Below are 26,798 nucleotides of genomic sequence, written 5' to 3'. Positions count from 1 at the left end.
GCTCCAAAGCAGGTAAAATGACAGTATGTCTGTTTTGAAAACACTCCTTCACAGAGAGTAGAGGCTGGGAAGCACGGGGAAAGACTGAAGGCCAGTCTGACATTGTTCTCTGAACCAAAACATGAAGACGAAGCTGTGAAGAGCTTTTGGGTCCTTTTGTGCAAACTCTTCAGATGATCTCTAATAGAGAAGTGCAAATTAATTTCTCTTCAAACTGACTTTTACAAGGGATTACAAGGAGCTCGGCTCTTAATGTGCCTAAATTATGTAAATGCAATAATAGCATTCATGTAATTTGATACTTGGATTACTACTCTTTAATTATAATAAGATTGAGGTCTTTGTCCAAGTTATCTCCATAATTACATGTTTTGTCTTCCAAGTGTGCTTTTGCTCTGCCTTTGGATCGCCGTGTCGGTTTAATCATGCTTGTGTGCAATGCAAGGCACATGGTAATGGTTTGTTTGTTGTTTCGTGTCACCACAATGTGTTTCATGTGACGGCACGGAGCCTGTCAAACCAGAACCTGACTGACTGGTCTCGTTTTTTCTTTAATCTGCTCCGTCTATCAAGTCGAGAAGCTTAAAACAAAGGACAATCAGTACTGTTCTTGAACACTACCCTTTACAATAAATGGTACTTCTTCGAGTTTCTCCAACACCTCATCTAGCTGACTGTTGTGTGAACGTATTTAGCTGGGCGTTTGCTGCCTGGTATGTTCAACTGTGTAACGGTCTGAGAAAGATGTGAGAATGTGCATGTATAATTACTCACACACATCAAGCAGCGACTGTGATATCATCAAGCGGATGTGCTTACTGACTGCATATTGGAAGAAGCCAGCTGTTGGAGTCAGTAGAATCACCAATCCACATATTTCATTATCATCTGTTTTTATTTTTTAGGTTACCTTGGGATCTAAAGAGAATAGTATTTATCAATCCATACATCTTCTGACCAAGGAAATATTTCGATGCAAAACAGCTAAAGCTAATTCACCAGAAGTCAACACATTTAAATAAAACAAACCTTTTTGTTAAGGTTCCCTTATTTTGCAACAAAGCATCAAGTTAAATTTCCACACAATATACATGTAAGAATATTAACAATGTACATATATTATCATCTTGTTACAGTTCTACAATATGTCTATATTAAACATGAGGTGCACATCTGACTATTGTAAAGAACTCAGGGAACAGAAGAGTGAACGTTTTCACAAGGTTAACTGGGAGTCGCAGTTTGTAGATCTTCTCGTGCAAAAATTCACATTCACCCCTGAAGTCGGAATGTGAAGAGGTGAAGACATTGTGAGAATGAGTACAAACCACTCAATAAAAAAAGGTTCAAGGATGAACAGTGAAAATAAAGTAGTATTTGATGATGATGATGATGATGATGAAAGTTCTTTGTAGGTAATTCATCAATATGCAACAATGCCAATTAAAAATAAAGATAAATTACTTAGATCCAAAATAACAATAATTTAGTATTTTAGTTTCAAAAGCCTTTAGCCTAGGGTTTATGGACCAGTTGTTCTTGTTTTACTCCTTTTTGGCCCTCTGTCAGCAGTCCGAGACTTCAGAGGTGTTAGAGTCATTTGTGAGTTTCCTGCGTTGCCTCACAGTTTTCTCCTCACCCTGTAAAGCAAGACATTTTTGTTATTTCCACTTGCATGGAACAGTTAAAATGAAAAGCTTGTTAACACCAAGATGAAATTTGAACTATCATGGTCCCTTTACCTTAAGCATCATTAATCATGATCACAGCAAAATAATAACTGTACACTCTCTCATCCCAAACTCTTCTTTACACTACACAAATAAAATAACACCTTCATTAATCCACTCACCATCATTAATGCAAATTAAGGTGAATTTTCTTAGCATACAAATCAATTATAAACCGTCATATCAAAACAGCACTCTCTAAAAGCACTAAGGCAGATGGATTATTTAATAAAAAATATATTAAGTAAAAATGCCCTACAGCTTCATCAGACCGGGTGCTTGATAAAACTGAAAAACTGTGATGTCAGAGGCCACACTGAAGATTTCAGCTTATATAAGGGGGTGGATGAATTAGTTTTAATTAATTTCAGACGTCTATGAGAAGGCTTTGCTGCTTTTATGGAATAAAATAAACGCCTAAATAATTACTGAAAAACTAACAGGAAGAGTAATATGGTCACATTCTATTTCCTGTTATCTGTGCTTACACTTTGAAAGACTCCATTCGGCCCCCACTCTCCAGGCGAGTGGTCCTCGGGGTCCTCCCCCTCTTCCCCCTCCTCCTCTCTCACCGTGTCCATCCCGTCTTCCTCATACTCCGTCAGACAGTCCGACTCCTCTGTCGAATATTAAGATTTAGAGGAAATATTACTGTGAGGATTTTAGTGTGAGGACCAATTGAACAACAACATCTATAAAATATCAGTGACATCTTAATCCAGAGTATTTCAATATAACATGCCAAGTGACAAAGCTATGACCCTTTATTTCCTACACTAATCACTGCATGAAGCAGAAATGTATACCTCGAGGAAAATGCCAAGTCAACAAAGACTTTTTGCACAATGTGCTCATTCTGTGGACAACATACTTTAATAACTACCACTAAAATAAATAATGTATATGCAATGATGAGCTGGTGACTGATCTTCACCTTCTGCAGCCATGTAGCTTGGGACCGGCTCTATCCGGGATACAATCTCTGCAAGGTCAGTGAAGTCAGCTCCTGGAAAGGCATAGGACTAAAAGGCAAGAAATTACTATTAAACACAGAGGAGGATTTTAAGGGTTAATGATCTATTCTGCTACAGAATCATATTATACATTATTTATGCGAGTGTGCTTTCCTCACATCAGTTCTCTTGCTGTCATTGTAGTCTGCTGAGCGGTGGTCCTTCAGCATGTTCTTGATAATGTCTCCTCTGGCCCAGCCAGTATAAACCAAATTGCCATGCTGGAATCCCACATCCTGTCGTTATAGAAATGTAGATTGATAATACAATGCAGGTTGAGGAATGCTTTGTAATTATGAACGGCTTTTGATGCAAAAGCAGTAAAAAGCAGTTCAGAAATGTAACATTTACAATGTAACTTATTATTCATAAAATTAACACCACCTTCATTTGATATTTTCTGGCAATCATCAATTATAGCTCAAATTGACGGTAGAGTATGTTAATGCTTGGATGATTAATGCTTGTGACTTCAGTAAAAATTAGTCAGCAAAAACTAAGTACTGTATGCCCTGGTAAATAAAAGCGTGTTATTCAAGAAATAACTTACGTAGATCTCATCAAACTTGCCAAAGTCCATGGTCTTGAAGCGGTCGATCGGTGGTCTGATGTACTCACAGTAGGCACTCTTCTTCACCACCTCTAACTGACGCACACATGAAACATAGGCCAACCGAGATTGTATTTCTGCCATGTCTGGCACCTGTGGAAGATGCTCGTCTGAGATTATTAATCATTAACAAACTTCTCACCGATGTTGCATATACTTTAGATGCACTAATAATCTACACCTTAAAATGCCCTTTAAAGTCACTAATACTCATGCAGTTCCACCCCATACTATACCTTTACTTTCTCTGCCCAAGGATTGATCCGTTTCCACAGCAACCACCAGCCAGAAAGGCTGTCTCCATAGTTAGAGAGGTCAGTCTCATCTCTGCTGCCCACATCAATGGCAATGACAGTTCTGGCACCCATATTCCTTGCAATGTCCGCTGTTTACCATGTAGCATGGACACCAGCATTCCCACACAAAGGAACAAATGGCACACAGTCCAACAGCAGAAATGGTAAGATAATGAATTAGGTTATTATTCGGTTTGTTTCAGGATAATATTGGTTTGTTTCACATTCAATTTTAGTCAGAAAGTTCAAACAGGCGTACACCACAAAAACATGTTTAAATGGTCACACACTTGTCCAATTAGTCACAGAAAATACTATATTATTTTTTGGTCAAGAATAAGCACACGGATGGAGGCCATATTTTTCTCATTAAATTGCTAGTCTTAAAAAGAGCATTGGGGAAGCAAACATTTCTGTGGTATGAGCCCATTCAAAGGGAAAGACAGTATGACGGTATTCCACTAGCCCAAAGCACTGATCCAGTGTGCCAAGAACAATACAAATTCAGCTGACGAAGCATATACTCCATTGGGAGAAGGCAGAGTAACAGAATTTAGAAGGCTTCTTCAGTTGGATCCGTGTTTGGGCTCAAAGAGGACCGTGTTTCACAATTTTCACTTAGAAATGTATATCACTGGAAGGAATCATGAATCTTGTACAAACAACAATAGCTAATTTCAGAGATTTGTGACATTTGGGTGTCTTCCACCAGTAGAGCACATACAGTACACTTTCCCATAACCACGGGCAGACTTATCTTCTGTCTCGTCTTTCCACAATAAATTTTGATAATACAGTATTAGATAATATTACATTAGTGTGCATTAGGCTACAGAGTATTTTAAAGTGATAATGAGATTGTATTTATGGTCAGAAATCAAATACAAATTGTTCTCCTTTGGGATAATTACTGTATGAGCTCTACTCACTGCCATACTGATTTTAGACAGACATCTTATTTGATGTAAAACAGAAAAAAGAATCAACTGGACTTGAAAATGTTTCTTCTCTCATCCAGAGAGGAAAGAGGAGTTAAAGAAGCCATTTTTGTCAAACTGGAAAAACCCTCTCTGAACAGAGGAGGATGATTAAGGCACCATCTATCAGCCAGCTACAATGTCGTATTGCCCCCCATTCCCAGAAACCACAATAACCATTCACACCTCAGAGCAGTTCACCACAACATCTCCCTTGTGAATGGTAAAACCCCCAAACCAGACTTGCTGTCTTGGTGGTTTTTGGTCATTTGTTGTTTTCTGCTCCAATAGGAGTATATGACTCTCTACCAGTAAATTAGAAATGAAGAAGACTTTCGGATGAGAGGATAAACTTCTTCAAACAGCCTCTAGCAAGTCCAGTTGATTCCTATTTTTTCTGCTCTTTATTTACCTTGACCTAGATGACTGAGAACTTACATAGATTTGATGGTTTGAAAGAACTCAATAAGTGGAACATTTAGCACATTCCTCCTTTGTCACAAATCTGTGTACTTAACCAGCCAATAAACAGCTTTAATTAAAACCACTTTAAAATAATCATCCCCATCTCTTACTCCACCTCACCTCCTTTACAGGAAAAGAGTTGGTGTTTTTGAGGATTGTGATAGGGGGTGCCACCTCTACTTGCCTGGTAGGTTGTTGATGTAGCCACCATCCATTAGCAAGTTGCCATCTTTGGGGTCACAGAGAGGTGGCAGATACCCCGAGAGGGTCATGCTCGCTCGCACATAGCGCCACAGAGAGCCTGACACACCAGGGGGGGAAGGAGGACGGGGGGATGACATTTCAATCATCTTTGCTATATGTTTCAGGTTAGTGTCGACACAGACCGCAGCCCAAACACCAGAGAAAGGGTCAGACAAAGGAAGATGGCCAATCCCTGCAAAGGCTAGGACTGCGGTTTTGTCTACCTTCATACTCTGTTGTACTCCACTCTAAACCTCATTACCTTCCACAAAGACCCATTGCGTGTAAGGTAAAAATGTAAATGGCAACCATCACAGAGCATCAAGGCTGTTTGGCTCTCCAAAATTTGTCCAAACAACAGCACCTTAGAGCATGAAATCATATTACTTTGGTCATGTCAGAAGTCGTATCAAATGCTGTAACAATGTCTGGAGATCATTGTCTGGACATGGCAGAGAAGCAACCAGCCTGTTAAGTCTTGTGGTTCATCACAGCTTCAGTAGCGGAGCAAGAGCAGGCTGGGTGCTGCATGGGTTGGAAGGAAACGGAAGCACCAAAGACAAAAGCGAGGGGTGCAATGTAAATATTGAGTCAGCACTATGTCACTAAATATGACTTCAGGGACCGCTAGAACCACCACAGCTCTCCAATTCCTTACTCTACGTTTTTTTTGGACAGATACTACAATGGGAAAATAGAATAAATTAGGGGAATACATGCCATCACTATATATATTCATATTCATTTAATGGTTTTCTTTATTTTCATAACAACATTGTAGATTCTAACTGAAGGCATCACAACAATCACTGAACACATATGGAATTAGGTAGCAAACAAGAAAACTGCGTAATAACTCATAACTACAACTACTACCGTACTTTCGTCTTATCCCGTCAAGGGTCACCACACAAAATCTTCACCCTGTCCTTCGCATCGTCCTCCCCAACACCAGCCACTCTCATGTCCTCCCTCACTACGTTCATGTATCTTCTCCTGGGTCGACCTCTATTCCTGTTCCCTTGCAGTTCCATCCTCAGCATTCTTCTATAACCGAGTTACCATCTCCCCTCTGAACATGCCCAAATCATGGAAGTTGGGACTTATCTCCAAAACGTCTAACTTTATTAACCTTGTTTTTTATTCTGAACCAGAAAAGATCTAAAGCGCATCAAATTGTCTTCAATTTTCCATTTGATAAGTAAAAATAAACGTTTTTTTTTCAATATAAATAATAATAAATTTATCACCACCATTACCTCAGGAGCACAACATATATAACATTTTCAACTACGAAACAAAAATGAACAACACAAATTGGTCTGATTTGATTGCTCGGTGCAAAAGGCCCCCACATCATTCACTTGCTCATAGGAAACTGATGTAGTTAAGAAGCCCTTCACTCTGTCTTTGCACCTTTAACAATACAATTTGAGTGGTACAATCTTTGATGTCAGTAAAGTTGATCTACCTGCAAGAGAGCCTATCTCTCTCACTTTCTATTTCTGTCTGCCTGCCGGGAAGGCTTTAGCAAATATAGAAAGCTAGACCATCATGCATTCCTCTAACTCACATCCACAGATGTCCAAGTGTTTGTGTGTGGGTGGGGGAAATCAAACTCCAATAAGAAAAATTATATCAAGCAAGAATATGCTGAGGTGGAGTCAAACCAACTGGTTAAAATGTAGGAATAAAATAAAAATGGATATAATGATATGTCCTGTTATATCAGTCTTAAGACATATAGTGGATAAAGTATTTCCTTCCAAACCATGGGCTCCCATTGTCCATCTGGTCCAGGACTGGTTAGATATGGATGAAAGTTTGGACAGAAATTAATAAAGATGCGTAGTGCAGTTTAGTGTTTGGTTGACTGTCAACGTTTTGGTGAATTTTGCTTAAAATCTGACCTGGGACATTATTAACATAGCAACCATCCACAAGCAAGTGGCCATCCTTGGGGTCACACAGAGGTGGTAAATAGGGGGTGTAGGAGGCACTGGCTCTAACATAACGCCAGAGACCACCTGTCAGGAAATGGAGATGGAGAAGGGGGGAACATATCAAATATGGACAAGACTCCATGTCACAGATGGGAAAAGAGAGAGAGAAAGTCTGGGAGGAAAAGAATAGAGCAAAAGAGGGTTGAAGGGAGAAAGCGAAAAATAATTTGAGAGAAAGAAATACCTGCAACATAGAGGCTGTTTCTAGGTGGCATTACCTACCATTATGAATGAATGCACTAGAGATGACTTAAGGCACACTGAATGTTTTGTGCAACTGTTTTCCTTGGCCACGTTGAAGAACCTGTGACTCAACAGGTCAGCTTCCTGGCAGGTGGCGTACAAAAAAACGCCACAGCATCAGTAAAAGATTGATTTTCATATAAAACACAGATTTCCCTTTGTCTCCTTTACTGTAGGTTACCTGTTTGGGCACTCTTAACTACCACATTAAGCAGCATACATCTGTGAACACAGATGGTTTCAAGTAGTTTAACCATTCACCTCATGACCACAAGCAAGACTTCCTTAAAAAGTGCAATTTGGATAAAAACTGAAAGAGTTGGAAGAGTTTTAATAATTTTTTGTAACATGGCTATGACAATTTTTAATCCATGTTCTTTTGCCAGTGGGGCAACAAGAGTTGTGGGTTTTTGTAACCTTGTAAAAATTTTGTTATCACTGTATATTCATGCCTGTAGTGTGATTTACAGACACTGAACAATTTTGAAAATGTTTCAACAGATTTCACAATTAAAACCATTACATTTATTTAAATTTAAAAATATAACTGATGGTAAAGATATCAAAATATTGACTTGTGTCAATTCCAGGTGTAAACAGCCTCACAGAGAAAAAGAGTGGAAGAAGCTGCTGTGAGCAGGACAGAGGGGAAGGGGAATACACCGTCAACAAAAACAATATACAGTAATACATTGACATACGAGTATAATTCGTTCCATCACCAAGATCGTAACTCAAATCACTCGTATGTCAAATCTATTTTTCTCATATAAAATAACTGAAAACTATTTAATCCATCCTAAAAACTATTACCGTATTCATGTCTATGGTTCTAATCCAATGCTGTAGGAGTACTCTACAGCCAACTAAATTAAAAATATCTGAGGAAATAGAACAGACATTCAGAATTATGACCAGAAACCAAATCATGAACCTTTCAGAAATGAGCTACACACAACACAATTACACAAAAACAACGTTTTATAAATGATAACAAATATGTCAGATGAAAGACATGACAAGATGGCTTTAAATTATTTTCATGATCTGAAGAATAATGCAGTTTGCTTGATTTCACGTTTCTTTTTGTTAATTGAGCATATTAACTCATTAAATGCCATTGAGGCCTAAAGACGTCAATTCAGTTTGAAATTGAATTCTGCCTCTTTTCAACTGCTAATAACTCCAGAACGAAAAACGGTAGGAACACACTTTTTTCTCTCCTGATGACAGAAGAGACCTGAATCTTTAATTTAGTAGGATCAGTGTTTGTACCGTCACAGTAAATAATATTCTGTGGGTCTTGAAAAATAGGGCAAAATGAACAAAAACATCTGGCACTGAATGAGTTAAATAGTATCAGAATAGCTAGATGTCAGAAACCAACAGCCAAACAAGGGGTGAGACAAGCAGAGGGGGGGGGGAGACAGAGACAGTGAGAAAGATAAGATCCCACCATTTCAAGGATTATTATTGGTTGTTAAAAATACATTTATCAAACTGTCAAATGGAAAGAATCTTTCACATGACAAATTTGTGTTTCATTTCAGATCTCACTTAATGTACTGATTTTCCCCCCAATGATATGCGCAACGTTGCACATTGAAAACAGCACCAGAGATTTTTGATAAAAGTACACCAGAAAATAAAATGGAGGTGACGAGGTGATACAAATATGGAATGCCAATAAGGAACAAAGAGGGGAAAGATAAGATGATGTGTGTCAGGAACCCGGCCAGACCCTCCTGCTCCACGTAGCTCCACCCTCCTGCTCTAATCCGGCTACACTGCCTGCCACACCCGTCATCAGCTCATCCACATGTGCTGCACATCTCCTCATCAGCCCCACTGCACTTATATTCTGCTCAGTCCTCTGCCAGATTGTCAGCGACTTGTTCCTCCTCTCCAGCACTCTAACCCTGATTCTGATTCACGTGTACCTGCCCTGCTTGTTTTATAGATTTTCACCTGTTTGTCTGCCTGATTTATCTGACTACCTGGTTTCTGAACTCCGCCTGTCTCACGGAACTCATCTTCTGCCTGCTCACTTCTGATTTGTCTCCTGGAATCATTAAAGTTTCTGGATTTCCTTCTCCTGTCATGCTTTTGGGTTCTCCCTGTCTGTGACCTGACTAGATCCTAAATGTTGACATGGATTTAGGAGGATAATATACATTTGGGGTACTTTTTTCTATGATGTAGGTTACACATGAGAAACGCTGAGATTTCTATATATAAACTGAAAGACTTAACACACTTGATAAAACCGTACAGAACGGGTTTTGTTTGGGAGTCATATAAGCAAAGGTGGACAACTTCATTAATTTAGACTAGAGTAAAGAGACAAAGATAGAAAGTTAGAAAGATATAAAGAAAAACAACACTAGTATGGTTAAGTAAAACAGGCAGATTATGGAACAGGGAAGGGAACAAGCTTTGCTCTAGCAGCTACTTGACACATATTCCAAGATGCAAACAGTTAATGTTTCCAAGCCCCTCATATCCAGTGATAATTCTTTATTGAAATAGTTCAAACTCTGAATGCCTTGACTTGATCCATGAAACTGTACATTATGAGGTAAGATCACAGGAAAAAATGTCAAATTTCTTCAATAATGGCGGACGCTGTATTTATGGGGCTAGGAGAACCACTCTTGTCACCCTAATTCCTCTATAATTCCTAAGGCTGGAGATGTTGCATTTTTTTTGTAAGCCAGACAAACCATTATATATAGTATATAAAGGTAAAATCAAAAAGTCGAGTGTTTACTTTTCTCATACTGACTGAAAATTATTTCAAAGCACTGGGCTGTGGGGATTTATTCCAATCCAAACTGAAGCTGGCATTTGAGAAGAAAAAGCTACTAAAATGGAGCTATTAATTTGAGGAATACTTAGATGATGGGAAAATATGCACACTTGTAATTGCCATTTCCCCATTCCCAATTACATTCATGCTGGAAAGTTTTCCATAGTTTGACAATAGAAGGGTTGGTTCTTTTCGTAACGGTCGTAACTCGGATAGTACCTGTATTAGCTTAGGATGCAAAAACATGCAACTTAGATCCAGGTCGTTATTGAAAATGAGAATTAGTTCTCAATTAACTTACCTGGCTAAATAAAGGTTGAATAAAAAATAAATAAAGGATGTTGCACATCTGACTTTTCACTGAATATGGCAAGCATTAAGATATATTACAATAAAGAGGATCTTACATTAGTCCTCTGTCATTCAGAGCCCAATAATAGAGCTGTGCATTAAATATTAAGACCTAGTTTATATGTCAATTTGTGAATGTGTGTTCATCGACAGGTATCAAATAATTTAGTGTACAAAAGAGCAGTACACAAAATGAGTTCTTAAGGCTCAGATATGTTTTAGCTAATCACAATGTAATGGCAGAGGTTGTTGATAGCTTCTGTAGTCAGCCCAGCTGCCACTTACCATCCTGGTGAACACGCATGGCTGAAGCTGTGATGTCAGTGGTGACATTGAAGTATGGCAGCCACAGATCCTGGAAAGAGTGTAGCAAAATAATTACCCTATTTAATTATGGTGGACCTGGACAAAAAGCATGCCGTCAATCCCTCACCTCAATCTGTTTGTCCTGAAACACTTTATAGATGCTCGTGTTGAAGGCCGAACCAGAAAACATCGAGGTGATGGGATATGTCAGGTCAAGGACTGTCTTAAATACAGAGTTCATTGCCTGTTGATCAACAAAATACAGATAAATACATACATTGTTTTGGGTTTTTTGGTGTGATTCCTATGAAGATTAAAACCAATTCAACCAACTTAGAAGTTTGAGTAAGACCGAAAAGGTTTGAATTATTGATAAAGATATGTGCTGCACCTTGGACCACTCTCTGGCTCTCTGTTTGGTTCTGACAGCACTCCTCTCCTCTGCATACAGTGCACCAATGAATGAGCCAATCGAGGTGCCACCCACTATGTCAACAGGAATCCCTGCTTCCTCCATAGCCTTGATCACACCCACATGGGAACAGCCTCTGCATAAAGGAGAATGAACAAGTTCAAAAACAGTCAGGAATCATCTGGCATTAGTTTAGGCAAAATAAATAGCTTAATTCAAATGTTTTAAATAGAGAAAATGGGTACATCTTTTAAAACAAGTCTCCACCGTCTTCAATCGTTTAGGATTTGGTTGCAACACAGTTTTACCACAAAGCTCCTGAAATTTTTGACAGAAAACTTCACTCCCTTTCAATGAACATCGCAGTGAGTAGGTATTACTGGTAACTGAAATGTCACTTTTCAGCTAACTGTTCCTTAAGGTGTATTTTGACAACAGGGGTAGAGCTGAGCAATATTATCAATTCTGCGATATATATCGATATTTTGTTTACCCAGAGAGTATAGATTTTTTATCCACTAGTTTCAATATATTAAGCCCCATTCAAATCCCCCCTGTTTCGTGTATCCCCGGCTAAGAGCTACAGTGTTCTGATTGACAGTACGGTAGGTGAATGGTGTGAACTGCAGTGTCGAGTTCCGGCCAATCAGCTGGGAATCCCAGCATTCCTGGCTACCTGGTGTTGTGCCTGTTTTTTTGCCATCAGTCGTGTCACTGCTATTTTTGTCCCAAAGCCAGGTGTGTAAGTTGGCCCAAAACCCTTCCCAACAGTCCTCAATCTCAGGACGATGCAAAGGGCCGAGTGAATTGGAGGAAGTTGCTGTGGCAACCCCTGATGGGACAAGCTGAAAGTAAAGTAGTAGTATTAGTAAAAAACAAACCAATTACCTGGCTCCCCCTCCTCCCAGGACCAGAGCAATGCTGTTTCCAGTAAGGACTCGAGCCAGCCGAGAAAAATCACTGTGCCTGTCTGCTGTCTTCTCAAACACCTTCTCATATACCTCCCTCTGAAAACAATAGGGAATATACATTCACAAATTCAGTAAACACTGCACTAAAAAGCACAAGACCAGTGTTCAAGCAACTGTTTCATGTTGAAAGTCTATCAATTAAAAGATCATTGTTTCACGACTGCATACTGGGTTTATATTTATGAAGGAGAGGCGGATATAGAGTATTCTACTAACAAATAATTACAAATAAACGGCTAGAAATGGGAAACTTTGCTTTGTACTAGTTTGCTGGGGCTGCGTCTCGAGAAAACCCTGCGGGGACACTTGAGGTGCAGATGCCCAGAGCACCAGCTGCGCATGTTGAGCCACTCAACCGTCCTGGAGGGACCTGACCCATCCTCTTTGTGCAGGAGGACCAATTGTTTCAGAGCACGAACGGCTGTGTTCTCCAACATCTGCTCCAACTGTTTGAGAAAAAAGCGCATAGAGCAAGACAAAGAGCAGAAACTTACATATTTCATTGTTCATGGAAAGTCTGTCTTTCCCCTCCTCTGTACACACAAACCTCTCCAAGAGCAGGCTCCTGGTCCCCCAAGCCAATGATGAGGATGCAGTCAGCCTGTCGAATGCAGCGCTGAGTCCATGGGGTCATGCTGTTGTCAGTTTGGTACAGGACGATGCGATTGATGTCCTCTTGCTGGGCCAGCCAGCCGGACAGACGGTACTCATGAATACTGATGGATACGGGAGAAAAGCAGGAATGAGGCCATGAAAAAGACGTTTAGTTCAGCAAACAGAAATTGTTGTGTGTAATACAGACGTTGGCAAAATTTTGACAAGAAAATATGGAAGAAAATGAGAACCAGAAAATTTGTGAGCGAAACTTGCCCCTACAGGTGGATAGATGGCTCATAGCAGAATATGGATACTATAGTAGAATGATGTGAAAATCATCTGAAGCCCAATGTGCCAAACATATATCCTTCCTTTCAGTACAATTGTACAGACTGCCAAGAGCATTAGAAGTTGCAGCTAGAAATCTTTGGGATGATGATGCTTGATATAAGGCCCAAGATGCTTTTGTGATTGCCCGACTGACCTGTCCAAAGCAGAAGCACCCAGTCTTTCTCGGATTATATCACTGGTTAACAGTAAAGTGGGCCCTGCAAGCGTCACACACACACATACACGCAAACATTAATGTATATTTCTGGTAGAATAAACAGAACTAAAAAGAAATCCCCACAAAATTGAAGATATATGAAAAATATAGGTACCTACCAATGGCACTGAGAGCATGGCTGAGCTCCAGGTTGAATGCGTTGATTGGTACTTCGTCACATACAGGTAGGACAGCGACAGTGGACAGATTGCTGGCGGGATTGGTGATATCAGCACTGGCTGTTATATTGGGCAATCGGAAGGATCATAGAGAGTAAATAGATTACACTATAAATTGAAAGCATATGACTGGACTAAAATATTAAAAGGTATGTGTACATGAGTGGAACCTTATCATCCCTATTTTCACTTTACCTGAGAAAGGCCCACAACCTTGCTGCAGGTTGCCCAGAATCTTCTGGCCTAACAAATGGATCAATCTCGTCACCACCTAAACCAACATCAATCATCAGTAATATTTCAGCTGTACAAAAAAGCAGTTAGATCAAGACAAGGCTATCGACCTGTGGATATTTTCTCTTGATGTTGTTGAGTGTTCCCTCAGGTAGTTTGACCAGCTCTGTGTCTCTCACAGCATGGACGGTTGTGGCTCTAGGTTGTTTGGTTAAAGCCTCCACCTACAGAAGACAATAAGATGTTTCAGAGCTGATAAAAAATAATACAAAAATTAAGGCAATAAGATGACAAATATCAACTCCGAACTTCAAACTTCCAGTCAAAAATCAGGCAGGAATATTTTGTTTGCATACATACTTATACTCATACTGAGAGCGTACAATCTGGATCTCACCACTCCGATGAGGTCTCCTCTGCCGTATTCCCCAACTAGCTCTTTCTTGCCATTCGACTTGCGTATCACTGAACGCAAACGTCCATTCAGCACAATGTAGGTGCAGTCTGACTGGTCATCCTGTCTGCAGGTAGGAGGAAAGACCAACGATCTTTAACAGGACAATGACCATGTATAATTTGCACAAAAATCGAATTATTCATCTCTATGTTTTTCCAAGAAAAAGGTGAGGTAGGATACCTGTAGAGGGCCCTGCCAGCTTCCACAGCAATCCAGTCAATGGCAAAGTCCATCTGCCTGACAAAAGGCGACATGCGGATGGCCACTGTGTGTGCTGCGCTCAGCACCACACTGGGCTGCTCTCTCATAATACTGCAGGTATGGTAAGTAGTATTAGTAGTATTAGGAGGCTAATAACATGACAGTCGCAAATACAGCAGAATGTAAATTTCTAGGACTGCATCTGTTCAAACAAATGACTTCATAAACGACTTTTTGTTATACATATCAATCTACTGATCTGCCACAATAATGTTAAATGAAAATACCTCAGATTGAGGGGTTCTCAGCAATTTGTTTTTATTTTAATTACAGATCATAATTAATTAATCGCTCAAATTTTTTCAGCGCTTGACAGTTTTCATGCCTTCAGTGAGAATCTACAATGTAAATAATCATGAAAATAAAGAACACCATTAAATTAAATTATCTGAACAACTTTATTCTAAGCTGTGTACCTGCCTGAAGATGGACTGTAAAAAGCTGATAAACTCACTCGTAAAAATCTGACTTTGAGATCTTGAGGTAAGTGCAGTCTCGGATGGCCTTGATGGTGAAGATGAGGGGCTCTCCGGTGAGCACAGCGAGCTGACCCACCATCTCTCCAGGGTGCGTCACAAACAAGCAGACTGCCTCCTGCTTGTTGATCATCCTCTGGTAGACATGCAGACAGCCAGACAGAACAAAGTGCAGACTCACATCCTAAATGAGAGGAATAAAAATTAAGATAATAAAAATGTTAATGAAAATTGCAATTGACATTTCAACATCATATATTTATTGTATTTGATTCATATAGTTGCTATTGTTACTGTATTACACTGATGGGTGAAAGATCAGTCCATTATAGATACAGTACAGAAGAATTCTATCCAGTATGTACCTGGTCTCCCTGTCGGGCCAATATAGCTCCAGCTTTTGCATGGTGCAGAGTCACTCTCCCATTTAATAAGGATGGGTCCTGATTTTGAGGAAAAAGATTAGCAAGTCAACAGCGGTTACCCCCCCAAAAAAAGCGTTCAAACCAAAAAGCAATGTTGATGAAATGTCACCATTTTATGTTGTTCAATTAAACTTTTAGATGTTTTGAAATATTGTTTCTAGAAATATTTAATTTAAAGTGATCCCTGACTGTTTTGACAAATTGGTCTAAAAACACAAGAATGTACCTTTAATACGTAAATCCAAAAAATATTTACGTAGTAGAGGTGTAATAATTCAACACAGACTGGTTTCTCGGTTGATCTCAAGGCAGTTTATTTCCCATACGCACATCATTGCAGCTGGGTGTGGTAAGTTTCAAAGAGACAAAAAAGAATAAGTCAGGGATCACTTTAAGGCAAAAAGAACTTCACAACACTGAAGTTTGATTTGAATTTTGGATAAAACCCCTACGCGTTTGAACACAATACTAAGTATTGTATTTGATCAATAATTCACCTGACATTTCTTTCTTCTTTCGTTGTCAATGCAATATGTGGCGTACTATTAAAATTGCCATGTACCGGTAATAACAACACAATATCAGTGACCACAAGTGTTAAACGAACCTCAATCCTCATAAGTTTAAGGACTTCTTTCTGAGCTTCCTCAAACAGAGCAGCACTGGAACGACTTGAAGGTGTGAAAATGTTGTCCAATCCAGACTCTTCCTCTGGATATAGACAGACATCTGAGGGAACCTCGTCTACTGTTACCTTTCTCTCACGCTGCTCCTGCGATATGCTCTGCAATGTGGATCACGCCAGAAAATGTTTGATTAGTTTCATTGCAGGAGAGGACATCTTTTTTGTTTAAATAAGAAATACCCTCCAACATCAACTAGAAATTATCATGATGGATTGACTAAAATCTCGCTTAAAAACTGATGCACTCGCTGCGTTTTCTATAGTAAACCTCAAAATAAATGTTAATCAGTCATGCCTGGATGTCATGTATGTCAAGTTTCTGCAGAGGACTGACCTGTGTAAAAGTAGGAGTGTTGCCATCCTCTGCGGACACAGATATCCGCCCCCTTTCGTAAGCCATGTCAAAGTCAGATCTCAAACTTTTCTGTATGCCTGCATAGAAAAAAGAAGTAGACTACAGTAATGTTTTTCAGCATTGAGCACATATTTTTGTGTTGGTTAAGTTTAAGTGAAGTGCACAGATGTGGACACGTATTATATTTCAACAGCATACACAAATAGCTCAACACAAACAATGCAAAATGTTAACTGTAAAGCATGTTCAAATTTATATATATTATTTCTTCCAACCATAGCGGGGGAGGCAATTATCATACACACGAGTATTCATTGTTTTAGCGGGGAGGCAAGACAAGTAGTAAGTGTGATAAGCATGAATTACTCTTCGTTCTGCACCTAGACAGATTTTAAATTCTCAGGGTTAAAGTTCCTTAGAAACAGTTCACATTTCTGTACCCTCAGGCAAATGTAGACAAACATCAAGTGTTTAAGTAAATGACAAACACTGTTTTCTTGCTATGAAATGATAATTGGACGGTCCACTTTGACAGTTTCCCTCGAGCATCCTTTCAACAAGAAAGGCAAAATAAATGAAGCAGTATTTTCAGCTCTCCCATCTTGTCTTTTTTTCTATATTGAGTCTCAATAAGAAAGAATTAGCATCTGTGAAATTAGGATACTTGATCTCCAATCAATGTGTTGATACAATCTTTCTGCACACTGGTATGGTTCTGGTGGCTATTTTAAATATTTTGGATAATGTATACATCAACATAAAAATGAAGCTTAAATCGACATTTTCAAATAGATCTTTGGCCAGTAGGCTTTTCTACAAGACATGCCTGCTACATGACACTAGTTGAATACTTTCTGTACCATGATGTGACTGACAATTGTGATTAGTGAAGACTTAATAGTCATTTTTATTTTTTTTAAAGAGAAGCATGGTTTAAGTGTTTATAGTATGGTTTCCCATTCATTTAGGATGAGCAAGTTATATGTTGCAATTGTATCTCACTATACAGGAAGAAGGTTCCTCACCAGCAATGTCCACAGGCATTGAGATGGTCCTACTAAGAGTTGGGACTGTTGCTCCATCCTTCCCTTGCTCTCCTCCTATCCATATAGTCAAAATGCAGAATTTAAGGTAAACTTAACACTGCAAGAAAATTAGGCCAAGACAATTCTTTAAATTTACAATTTAATGAATTGTAAATATACAATCAAGATAAATTATATCAACCTCTTGGAGGTTATTTACAAAAGAAAAAGGCTCCATCATCCTGTAAAAGTCTATTTTCCCCCCACCTAGAGCTTCGCCCTTAACGGCAGCTTCCCGGTGCTCTTCGGCCACTGTCAGGCTGCCAAAACGCTTGGCAATACGGATGGGGCTGGTACGAGTCGGGTGGGGCCCCAGAGGTGGCAGACGTGAGGGCTGCATTTCCTGCAGGATTGTATGCGAAATTGATTGTGTCGAATTCCTAAAAATCTCCGCACATACACTCACAGATGAATGTATTTCACTGCCTAGGTGAAAATGTGATAAAACTCACGTGGCTGAAGAGCTCATTGGTGAGCCCCAGATAGTTATGGAGGGCGAGGACTGTTACTCTTTGGAGACGAACCATAATAATCTGAACAAATGTGACAGGGAGAGAGTTATCGCAAGCAAACTGATGACTTTATCAAAACTGCTTCACCTTGTGTGCAAAGTATGGTTGGCCGATCATTTTTATAATACTATATACCGGTATGAATTCTTCAATGAGAAGAAAATGACTAATACTGGTATAAATGATCATTTAAAATGGCAAAAAGCAGAGTGATTTTCTTGCAACTGCGCGCTGCACTGTATTGACACGTTGTGTACCACAGCACGGTCCAGCGGTGGCGAAAAAAGGCAGAGCAGAGACAATGAAAGAGAGAAAATGAGCATGACGAATATGATAAACGGGGAGGTGCCTCTGTAATATGGAACTCTGCCCAATTTAACTACATCGTCATATTGCATTTTATTCCCAAAAATATTGTGATGCATGCTGAGGTCCATATCGCACAACCCTAGTGTAAAGCAAAACAAAGCAGAACCCATGAAACAATTTATACATCTCACCTGTACTACTCGAACCAGGCTCTCTGGGTACTTCTCAAATATCGAGAGGAAGGCTTCGACAGGTAAACGGAGAACAGTGGAAACTTCTGCAGCACGTGCGGACACCGTTCTGTAAGGCCTTTGGTGACCCTGGACACAGAAACGCCCAGAAAGATTTAAGCAGATCTGATGTGGAAGGTTGTTTAATCTTGATACATTAAAAAAATAATGCTGTGTATTTTGGAATTTAGGATTGTAATCATGTTATTCAGTTCATACAGAAGGATGGGCGAGTTAATATTTAAACTATGTGGTAAATTATGCCTGCCATTACACAAACTACAGTAATACCTTGACACACGAGTAAAAGTAAATTAAATTAAACTTGCGAGCGATATTTGGTTTGAGACACGAGCATAAATTTGAGATACGAGCAACTTCCAGATGCTGGCGTTAGGGTTAGGGCTCCAAGCACGCTTCACTCATTCAGTTCAGATATTCACCACCTTTCATACTCATCGCCCTTGTAGTTTCCATTATTTACGTTATTTTGGCTGTATCTGTGAGTATTCCTTATAAGTGATGGGTCCAAAAAGGAAAGGATGGAAGTGACAAGAAAAGACACGTGATGACGATCAGTGTTGGACAAGTTACTCAAGATCAGTAATATATTACTTATTACAAGTTACTGGCTGAAAAACGTAATTAGGTAGACTTTCCTGCAATCTGATTGGCTGTCACTTCTGTCCGTCGTATTGTTTATGACAATGTTTGCCTGTGTTGGCACTTAGGATCTCATTGGTTGTTGACAGCTAGGCTCCTTTGGTCTGGTAGAATGAAATTAACAGTCTTATTTCGGCCTGCTACCTACTCCTATTCCCTATTACAAAAGCCTTTATGATTGGTCCATGATTTGTATTTTTGTCCTGATGCTTCTTTGTGTAGGAATACCTGAATTATTGAGACGGACTTACCGTGATGACATCCAATACGCTGAGAAGGCTGTGGACACTGTCTCCTGGGTAAACCTCCTTCACTACACTTTCTTTCACATCCTGGACGACAGAAATGAGACATCAACATCAATATGCACATGAAGCTAATTTTGTTTTTTTCTAGGAACTGGAATAACTTCACTCTACTACAGTTTACCGGTAACTGAAGATAATAAATGGAATGATATCTATCAGGGTTAATATTTCATTTAAGACAAGGTACATGCTATACAGACTGACTGGCTTTTTCTACCAGCTGTGTTCCCCATGTTTCCTAGAGAGATGATCTAAACAATGTTAATAGGTAATCACTTCATACTGAAACACTGAAAGACAAAAACAACTGTTGCATGCACAAAGATCACAGGGTAGAACAATAAATGGACATGCATACCCCTCCAGTAAGGCACAATTCTAGTTTTCCTTCCTGAACCACATATATGCTGTTGTCAGTCTGCCCTGGCCTGAAGACATACTCTCCTTGCTGGAACTGCAAAAACACCATGTGTTTGCACAGCTCGAGGAAGAGCGGCTTCTCGAAGTGACCCAGTACACTGCAGTGAGAATAGGTTGGCAATGGCATCAGTGTTTCAGGGTATGAACAAAGATTTGTGGCATACAGTTACACCAATGTGAAAGAAGAAAAGAATAAAGAACAACTTACCGTACATTTTTGAGCATGTAGAGTACCTCAGAGGGAAGGTGGGAGTTGGCCACATCAAATTCAGTGAGGTCAGCCTCCAGCACTGAGGGAGGGGGCTCCTTAGCCTGAAGGGTGGGCACCTCTTTCTTAAAGCGCAGGATCCTGCATGGCAGAAAGAAGGGAAGGCAGTGTTAAGGTTATAATAGTGATACACATTTTGTTTGTAAGAGTGTGCTTGTCGTGTACTTTTTGGCAATATTGAGCATCTTCTGCTTCTTCTTTAGACGTGGTCGTGAGGACGAGGAAGTGCCCACCAAGGAAGAGGTAGACTGTGAGACCTGATGGATAGTAGCATAGCATATGGTGGCTGTGGTATTAGAGGAACAGGTGACTAGCTATGAATCAGACTTGTCCCAAGATAACAAAAAGTAAAAGCCATTATCATTTCTTTCAGCTCAACACTCACTTTACGCATTATCTTTCGCCCATAGAACATGACTTTGTCTCTCTTGCGAAAGCGATATTTGGGTACTTCCTGAGCTTCTACATCTACAAAATACAACAAACCACAGAGATACACTGAAAATGTCATGTCACATCACATGGTGTAATAGGCATCACAGGAGTTACTGACTTCGAAGCTGGATCCTCCGCAAAATGAAGAAGATGAGGATGGCAATAAGGACAATGGTGATCCCTGCACCGATCACCATTCCCACCATCTAATTCGAAAAGAACGAAAGAGGCAGAGTTTGTGTGTACAGGGCACAAATATATAATGGATAATACATGCTGCAGAAAAAATGATGATGTTGCTTCTTATCATTGCTATTGTGTTTATTTGGATACTTTAATGTGTTTATTTAAAAACAATTAGCTGGATGCTTGTGCTATTTCTTAATTTGTTATTAAACGTGTCGGGTGGCAACACAAGTGAACCAGCAGCTATATGAAGGCTCACCATGCTCGTCTGGAGTTCCTCCTCCTCCACAAATGTCTTGAGGTTATTAAACCTGTCCTGAAGTAACAGAGACATACAGACAAATGAATAATCAAGCGGGAGGTAAACACCTCTACAGTGTTCCTCGTGCAGTGGGTCGACTAAACTCTGCTAGACTTGTTCTAAAGCAGTGGCTCCCAAACCGTGGTACACGTACCCCCAGGGGTACGCAACGTGACGTAGGGGGTACGCGTCTTGGTGACGGTTTAAGTCCAGTATAGGCATACTGGAGTGCCTGTTCATGGTGCAAGAAAACACAGATGCCATGCATAGACGTGTGTATAGGCTACCCTCTAGTGGTCAGCCTACCAAAATAAACATTGTTTCCCACTGCCCGGCTAACTGCAGAAAATGGATAAATGGTTAAAAAGTAGGGGTGTCCCGATCGATCGGCGCCGATTTCCTTCATTTTGCAAGATATCCGCTTGACAACTTATTACGGAGCTGGGGGAAAGCCCAAATAAGCAACTATACTTTAGAAACAAGCCCAAGAAAACCACAACCGGCGACTACCAATATTTATAAGCGACTTCACAGGAAAAGAAGCCCAAAGTCGCTTATATGATGCTGACTTGGCATAACTTGTCTTCATTTGTGCTCGAAAAATAACAACATACATGATATCAGTCATTGTTTGAGTTTCATGCACTTTATTTTTAATGTGCCTGTGACCAGCCTATTATTAGGCCCGAGCGCCTATACTAGGCGTAAGGGGCTATTGCTTTTGCAACGCAGAAGACGACAAGTTGACGAGCGCAGCTCGTCAACTCTCGACAAAGTTGACGAGCGCAGCTCGTCAACCCTCGACAAAGTTGACGAGCGCAGCTCGTCAACCCTCGGCATCCAACAAACTCACGCACACACACACCGACACTCAACAGCACACACACACACACACCGACACTCAACAACACACACGCACACACACAGACATCGACAAACACAGTTGACGAGCGCAGCGAGTCAACTGTGTTTGTAACTGTCTTCCGATGGTTGACGAGCGCAGCGAGTCAACCATCGGGCGACCAACACACCCACGCCCACACACACGACACTCAACAGCACACACACACACACCCCGACACTAAACAACACAGACACACAGACACACACACAAACACGAGTTGACGAGCGAAGCTCGTCAACTCGTGTTTGTGTGCCCCCACAGACGCGTAGCCCTCGTCGAGACCATTCCGAAAATGTATTTTGTGTAGAAATCGCACACTCAGAAAAAAAGTTATATTGTTTTTGCAAAAATTCTTTATTCTTCTTTTTTCTTTATTCTTTATTCTTTATTCTTCTTTATTCTGCTGTTTAAACGGCAATTTGACCCCCTGAACATGCTCGAAAACTCACCAAACTTTGAACCAAGCTCAGAACCGGCGAAAAATTTATTATTTTATGTGTTTTAAAATTGGGCATGAAAAAGTGGCGCGCTAGCGCCACCTACAAAAATCACAATGCATTGTGCCTATGGGGGGGTCCGACGCCAACTTTGTCGGACAGCCACGAAATTCGGTACACACATGCGTCAAGTCAGGGCAAAAAAAAAAAAGTATTATGGCCACGCCCCCAGACACACAGGAAGGCGGCCATATTGGATATAATTTTAAAAACTGCTGAGTCAGCGTTTGCACACACACACACTCCAATCCAAACCAAATTTTAAACACTGATTGACCCTTCCTGCCTGGACACTTTAAAAGGGAAACTTTGACAATCAGCCTTACAGCGCCCCCTAGAGAACGATAACAATAATTGAATGGGAATTAAAAAAATACTTTGCCATAAATGATTGAAACTTACCAGAAAAGTCCCTCACGTGGTCCCGATCAAAAAACACAATCGTAACCATGTTGTTTTTACGCCGTTGCCATGGCGATGGCAACCCCTCCTATGGGGAGGGGTCCGACGCCAACTTTGTCGGACAGCCACGAAATTCGGTACAGACATGCGTCATGTCAGGGCAAAAAAAAAATGTATTATGGCCACGCCCCCAGACACACAGGAAGGCGGCCATATTGGATTGAAACTTAAAAACTCCTGACTGCAGATGGCCATATAATCCAAATAGCGATTTGACTAAACTGTGAGCTACTCATGCAGCTCAAATCTAAACACTTGCGAAGCACTCAGGACAAAAGCGGCGTGCGTCGGCGGGTCAGCTCAACGGCCTGTCGGCCGGCGAGGGCCTACAACGCCGCTTGCGGCTTTAATTCTTCTTTATTCTTCTTCTTTGTTCTGCTGTTTAAACGGCAATTTGACCCCCTGAACATGCTCGAAAACTCACCAAACTTTGAACCAAGCTCAGAACCGGCGAAAAATTAATTATTTTATGTGTTTTAAAATTGGGCATGAAAAAGTGGCGCGTCAGCGCCACCTACAAAAATCACAATGCATTGTGCCTATGGGGGGTCCGATGCCAACTTTGTCGGACAGCCACGAAATTCGGTACACACATGCGTCAAGTCAAGGCAAAAAAAAAAAAGTATTATGGCCACGCCCCCAGACACACAGGAAGGCGGCCATATTGGATATAATTTTAAAAACTGCAGAGTCAGCGTTTGCACACACACACAATCCAATCCAAACCAGATTTTAAACACTTATTGACCCTTCCTACCTGGACATTTTAAAAGTGAAACTTTGACAATCAGCCTTACAGCGCCCCCTAGAGAACAATAACAAAAATTGAATGGGAATTAAAAAAATACTTTGCCAGAAATGATTGAAACTTACCAGAAAAGTCCCTCATGTGGTCCCGATCAAAAAACACAATCGTAACCACGTTGTTGTTTTTACGGTGTTGCCGTGGCGATGGCAACCCCTCCTATGGGGAGGGATCCGACGCCAACTTTGTTGGACAGCCACGAAATTCGGTACAGACATGCGTCATGTCAGGGCAAAAAAAAATGTCTTGTGGCCACGCCCCCAGACACACAGGAAGGCGGCCATATTGGATTGAAACTCCTGATGGCAGATGGCCATATAATCCAAATAACGATTTGACTAAACTGTGAGCTACTCATGCAGCTCAAATCTAAACACTTGCGAAGCACTCAGGACAAAAGCGGCGTGCGTCGGCGGGTCAGCTCAACGGCCTGTCGGCCGGCGAGGGCCTACAACGCCGCTTGCGGCTTTAATTTTACTTATTACTCCCTGCCAAAGGTAACTAGTTAGGCCCGAGCGCCTATTCTAGGCGTAAGGGGCTATTGCTTTTGCAACGCAGAAGACAAGTTGACGAGCGTAGCGAGTCAACCCTCGACAAAGTTGACGAGCGCAGCTCGTCAACCCTCAGCATCCAACTTTGCCATGCTGTTGAGGACGACCAACACACTCACGCACACACACACCGACACTAAACAACACAAATGCACACACACAGAGATCCACAAACACGAGTTGACGAGCGCAGCGAGTCAACCATCGGGCGACCAACACACCCACGCCCACACCCACGACACTCAACAGCACACACACACACACACCGACACTCAACAACACACACGCACACACACAGACATCGGGCGACCAACACACCCACGCCCACACCCACGACACTCAACAGCACACACACACACACCCCGACACTAAACAACACAGACACACAGACACACACACACACACAAACACGAGTTGACGAGCGAAGCTCGTCAACTCATGTTTGTGTGCCCCCACAGACGCGTAGCCCTCGTCGAGACCATTCCAAAAACGTATTTTGTGTAGAAATCGCATACTCAGAAAAAAAGTTATATTGTTTTTGCAAAAATTCTTTCTTCTTCTTTCTTCTTCTTTGTTCTGCTGTTTAAACGGCAATTTGACCCCCTGAACATGCTCGAAAACTCACCAAACTTTGAACCAAGCTCAGAACCGGCGAAAAATTAATTATTTTATGTGTTTTAAAATTGGGCATGAAAAAGTGGCGCGCTAGCGCCACCTACAAAAATCACAATGCATTGTGCCTATGGGGGGTCCGACGCCAACTTTGTCGGACAGCCACGAAATTCGGTACACACATGCGTCAAGTCAAGGCAAAAAAAAAAAAGTATTATGGCCACGCCCCCAGACACACAGGAAGGCGGCCATATTGGATATAATTTTAAAAACTGCAGAGTCAGCGTTTGCACACACACACAATCCAATCCAAACCAGATTTTAAACACTTATTGACCCTTCCTACCTGGACATTTTAAAAGTGAAACTTTGACAATCAGCCTTACAGCGCCCCCTAGAGAACAATAACAAAAATTGAATGGGAATTAAAAAAATACTTTGCCAGAAATGATTGAAACTTACCAGAAAAGTCCCTCATGTGGTCCCGATCAAAAAACACAATCGTAACCACGCTGTTGTTTTTACGGTGTTGCCGTGGCGATGGCAACCCCTCCTATGGGGAGGGGTCCGACGCCAACTTTGTCGGACAGCCACGAAATTCGGTACAGACATGCGTCATGTCAGGGCAAAAAAAAAATGTATTGTGGCCACGCCCCCAGACACACAGGAAGGCGGCCATATTGGATTGAAACTCCTGATGGCAGATGGCCATATAATCCAAATAACGATTTGACTAAACTGTGAGCTACTCATGCAGCTCAAATCTAAACACTTGCGAAGCACTCAGGACAAAAACGGCGTGCGTCGGCGGGTCAGCTCAACGGCCTGTCGGCCGGCGAGGGCCTACAACGCCGCTTGCGGCTTTAATGTTTTATTATGTTTTATTTCCTACTCTGCGCCATCGAGGGCTGTGCCACACCACAGTGAAACATGGAACCAACAAGACGGACAGACAAAACGTGAGGAGCAGACAGTGTTCTGAGGAGAAAGTGCAGTAGATTTATTTGTGCTCCTCGTTTCTATCCCCTTCATCCAACCATAATTCCAAGAGTTGTCCCTAAACACCAGATTCACAAAGGTCTCAAGGGGAGAGTCTGGATCAGATCTCAGGAGATCTGGGGAAGAAGAGGCAGAGCAGAGGGAGAGCCACAGCCGTCAGCCACTAACCTCCACTGACTCAGAGACCAGTGGGAGGAGTTAACTCTCGCACCCACACCCACACACACCGGCCCGGCTCCCCCACCAGCATATATTCACAGGATTTATTATCACTCATACAATAGAAAAAAGCCCTACCTCTTGGGTTCCTTCTTGGACCTCCTGTTCCGAGGTGCTCTGTCCCATTGTAAGCCTCTGTCTTCATAGGGATGGTCCATCAATGACAACTGAGAAGAGAGATGACACACATATTCAACGGGCCTTTAGTCATGGAAGACAGGAAAAATAATAGTTCAAAGACAACCAAAAAATTAAATAGCTCATATCCAATATTTAATGATTAATTTGATCAGTTCAGTATTTTTACTGAAGTAATCCAGGATCTCTTCTGGATCATCACCAACATTTTATCATCTGTTCCTGGTAACATTCCAAACATTTTCTGAA

The 26,798-nt window shown here is 41.0% G+C and overlaps 1 protein-coding gene across 1 annotated transcript; it reads right to left on the bottom strand.

Annotated features, from left to right (window-relative positions):
• Nucleotides 1-883: 883 nt before the first annotated feature.
• pnpla6 (patatin-like phospholipase domain containing 6) lies at nt 884-26,537 on the bottom strand. The gene is made up of 36 exons (XM_068750505.1): nt 26,490-26,537; nt 21,321-21,377; nt 20,994-21,081; nt 20,826-20,908; nt 20,606-20,697; nt 20,381-20,521; nt 20,111-20,270; nt 19,696-19,776; nt 18,743-18,871; nt 18,183-18,263; nt 17,938-18,073; nt 17,671-17,745; nt 16,625-16,722; nt 16,213-16,389; nt 15,546-15,623; nt 15,159-15,364; nt 14,624-14,755; nt 14,384-14,507; nt 14,097-14,210; nt 13,948-14,023; nt 13,693-13,812; nt 13,511-13,574; nt 12,977-13,145; nt 12,693-12,875; nt 12,347-12,465; nt 11,438-11,594; nt 11,174-11,290; nt 11,026-11,095; nt 7,245-7,361; nt 5,276-5,392; nt 3,590-3,738; nt 3,294-3,446; nt 2,863-2,979; nt 2,661-2,752; nt 2,219-2,351; nt 884-1,640 (listed from the first exon to the last, which is right to left on the bottom strand). Exons 1-36 carry the CDS (start codon nt 26,535-26,537, stop codon nt 1,566-1,568), a joined length of 4,128 nt encoding a protein of 1,375 aa, XP_068606606.1. The 3' UTR covers nt 884-1,565.
• Nucleotides 26,538-26,798: the final 261 nt, after the last annotated feature.

Source organism: Brachionichthys hirsutus, chromosome 17 (genome assembly GCF_040956055.1).
Source record: "Brachionichthys hirsutus isolate HB-005 chromosome 17, CSIRO-AGI_Bhir_v1, whole genome shotgun sequence".
Taxonomy (NCBI): Eukaryota; Metazoa; Chordata; class Actinopteri; order Lophiiformes; family Brachionichthyidae; genus Brachionichthys; species Brachionichthys hirsutus.
This window is presented reverse-complemented; position numbering and strand designations above follow the sequence as displayed.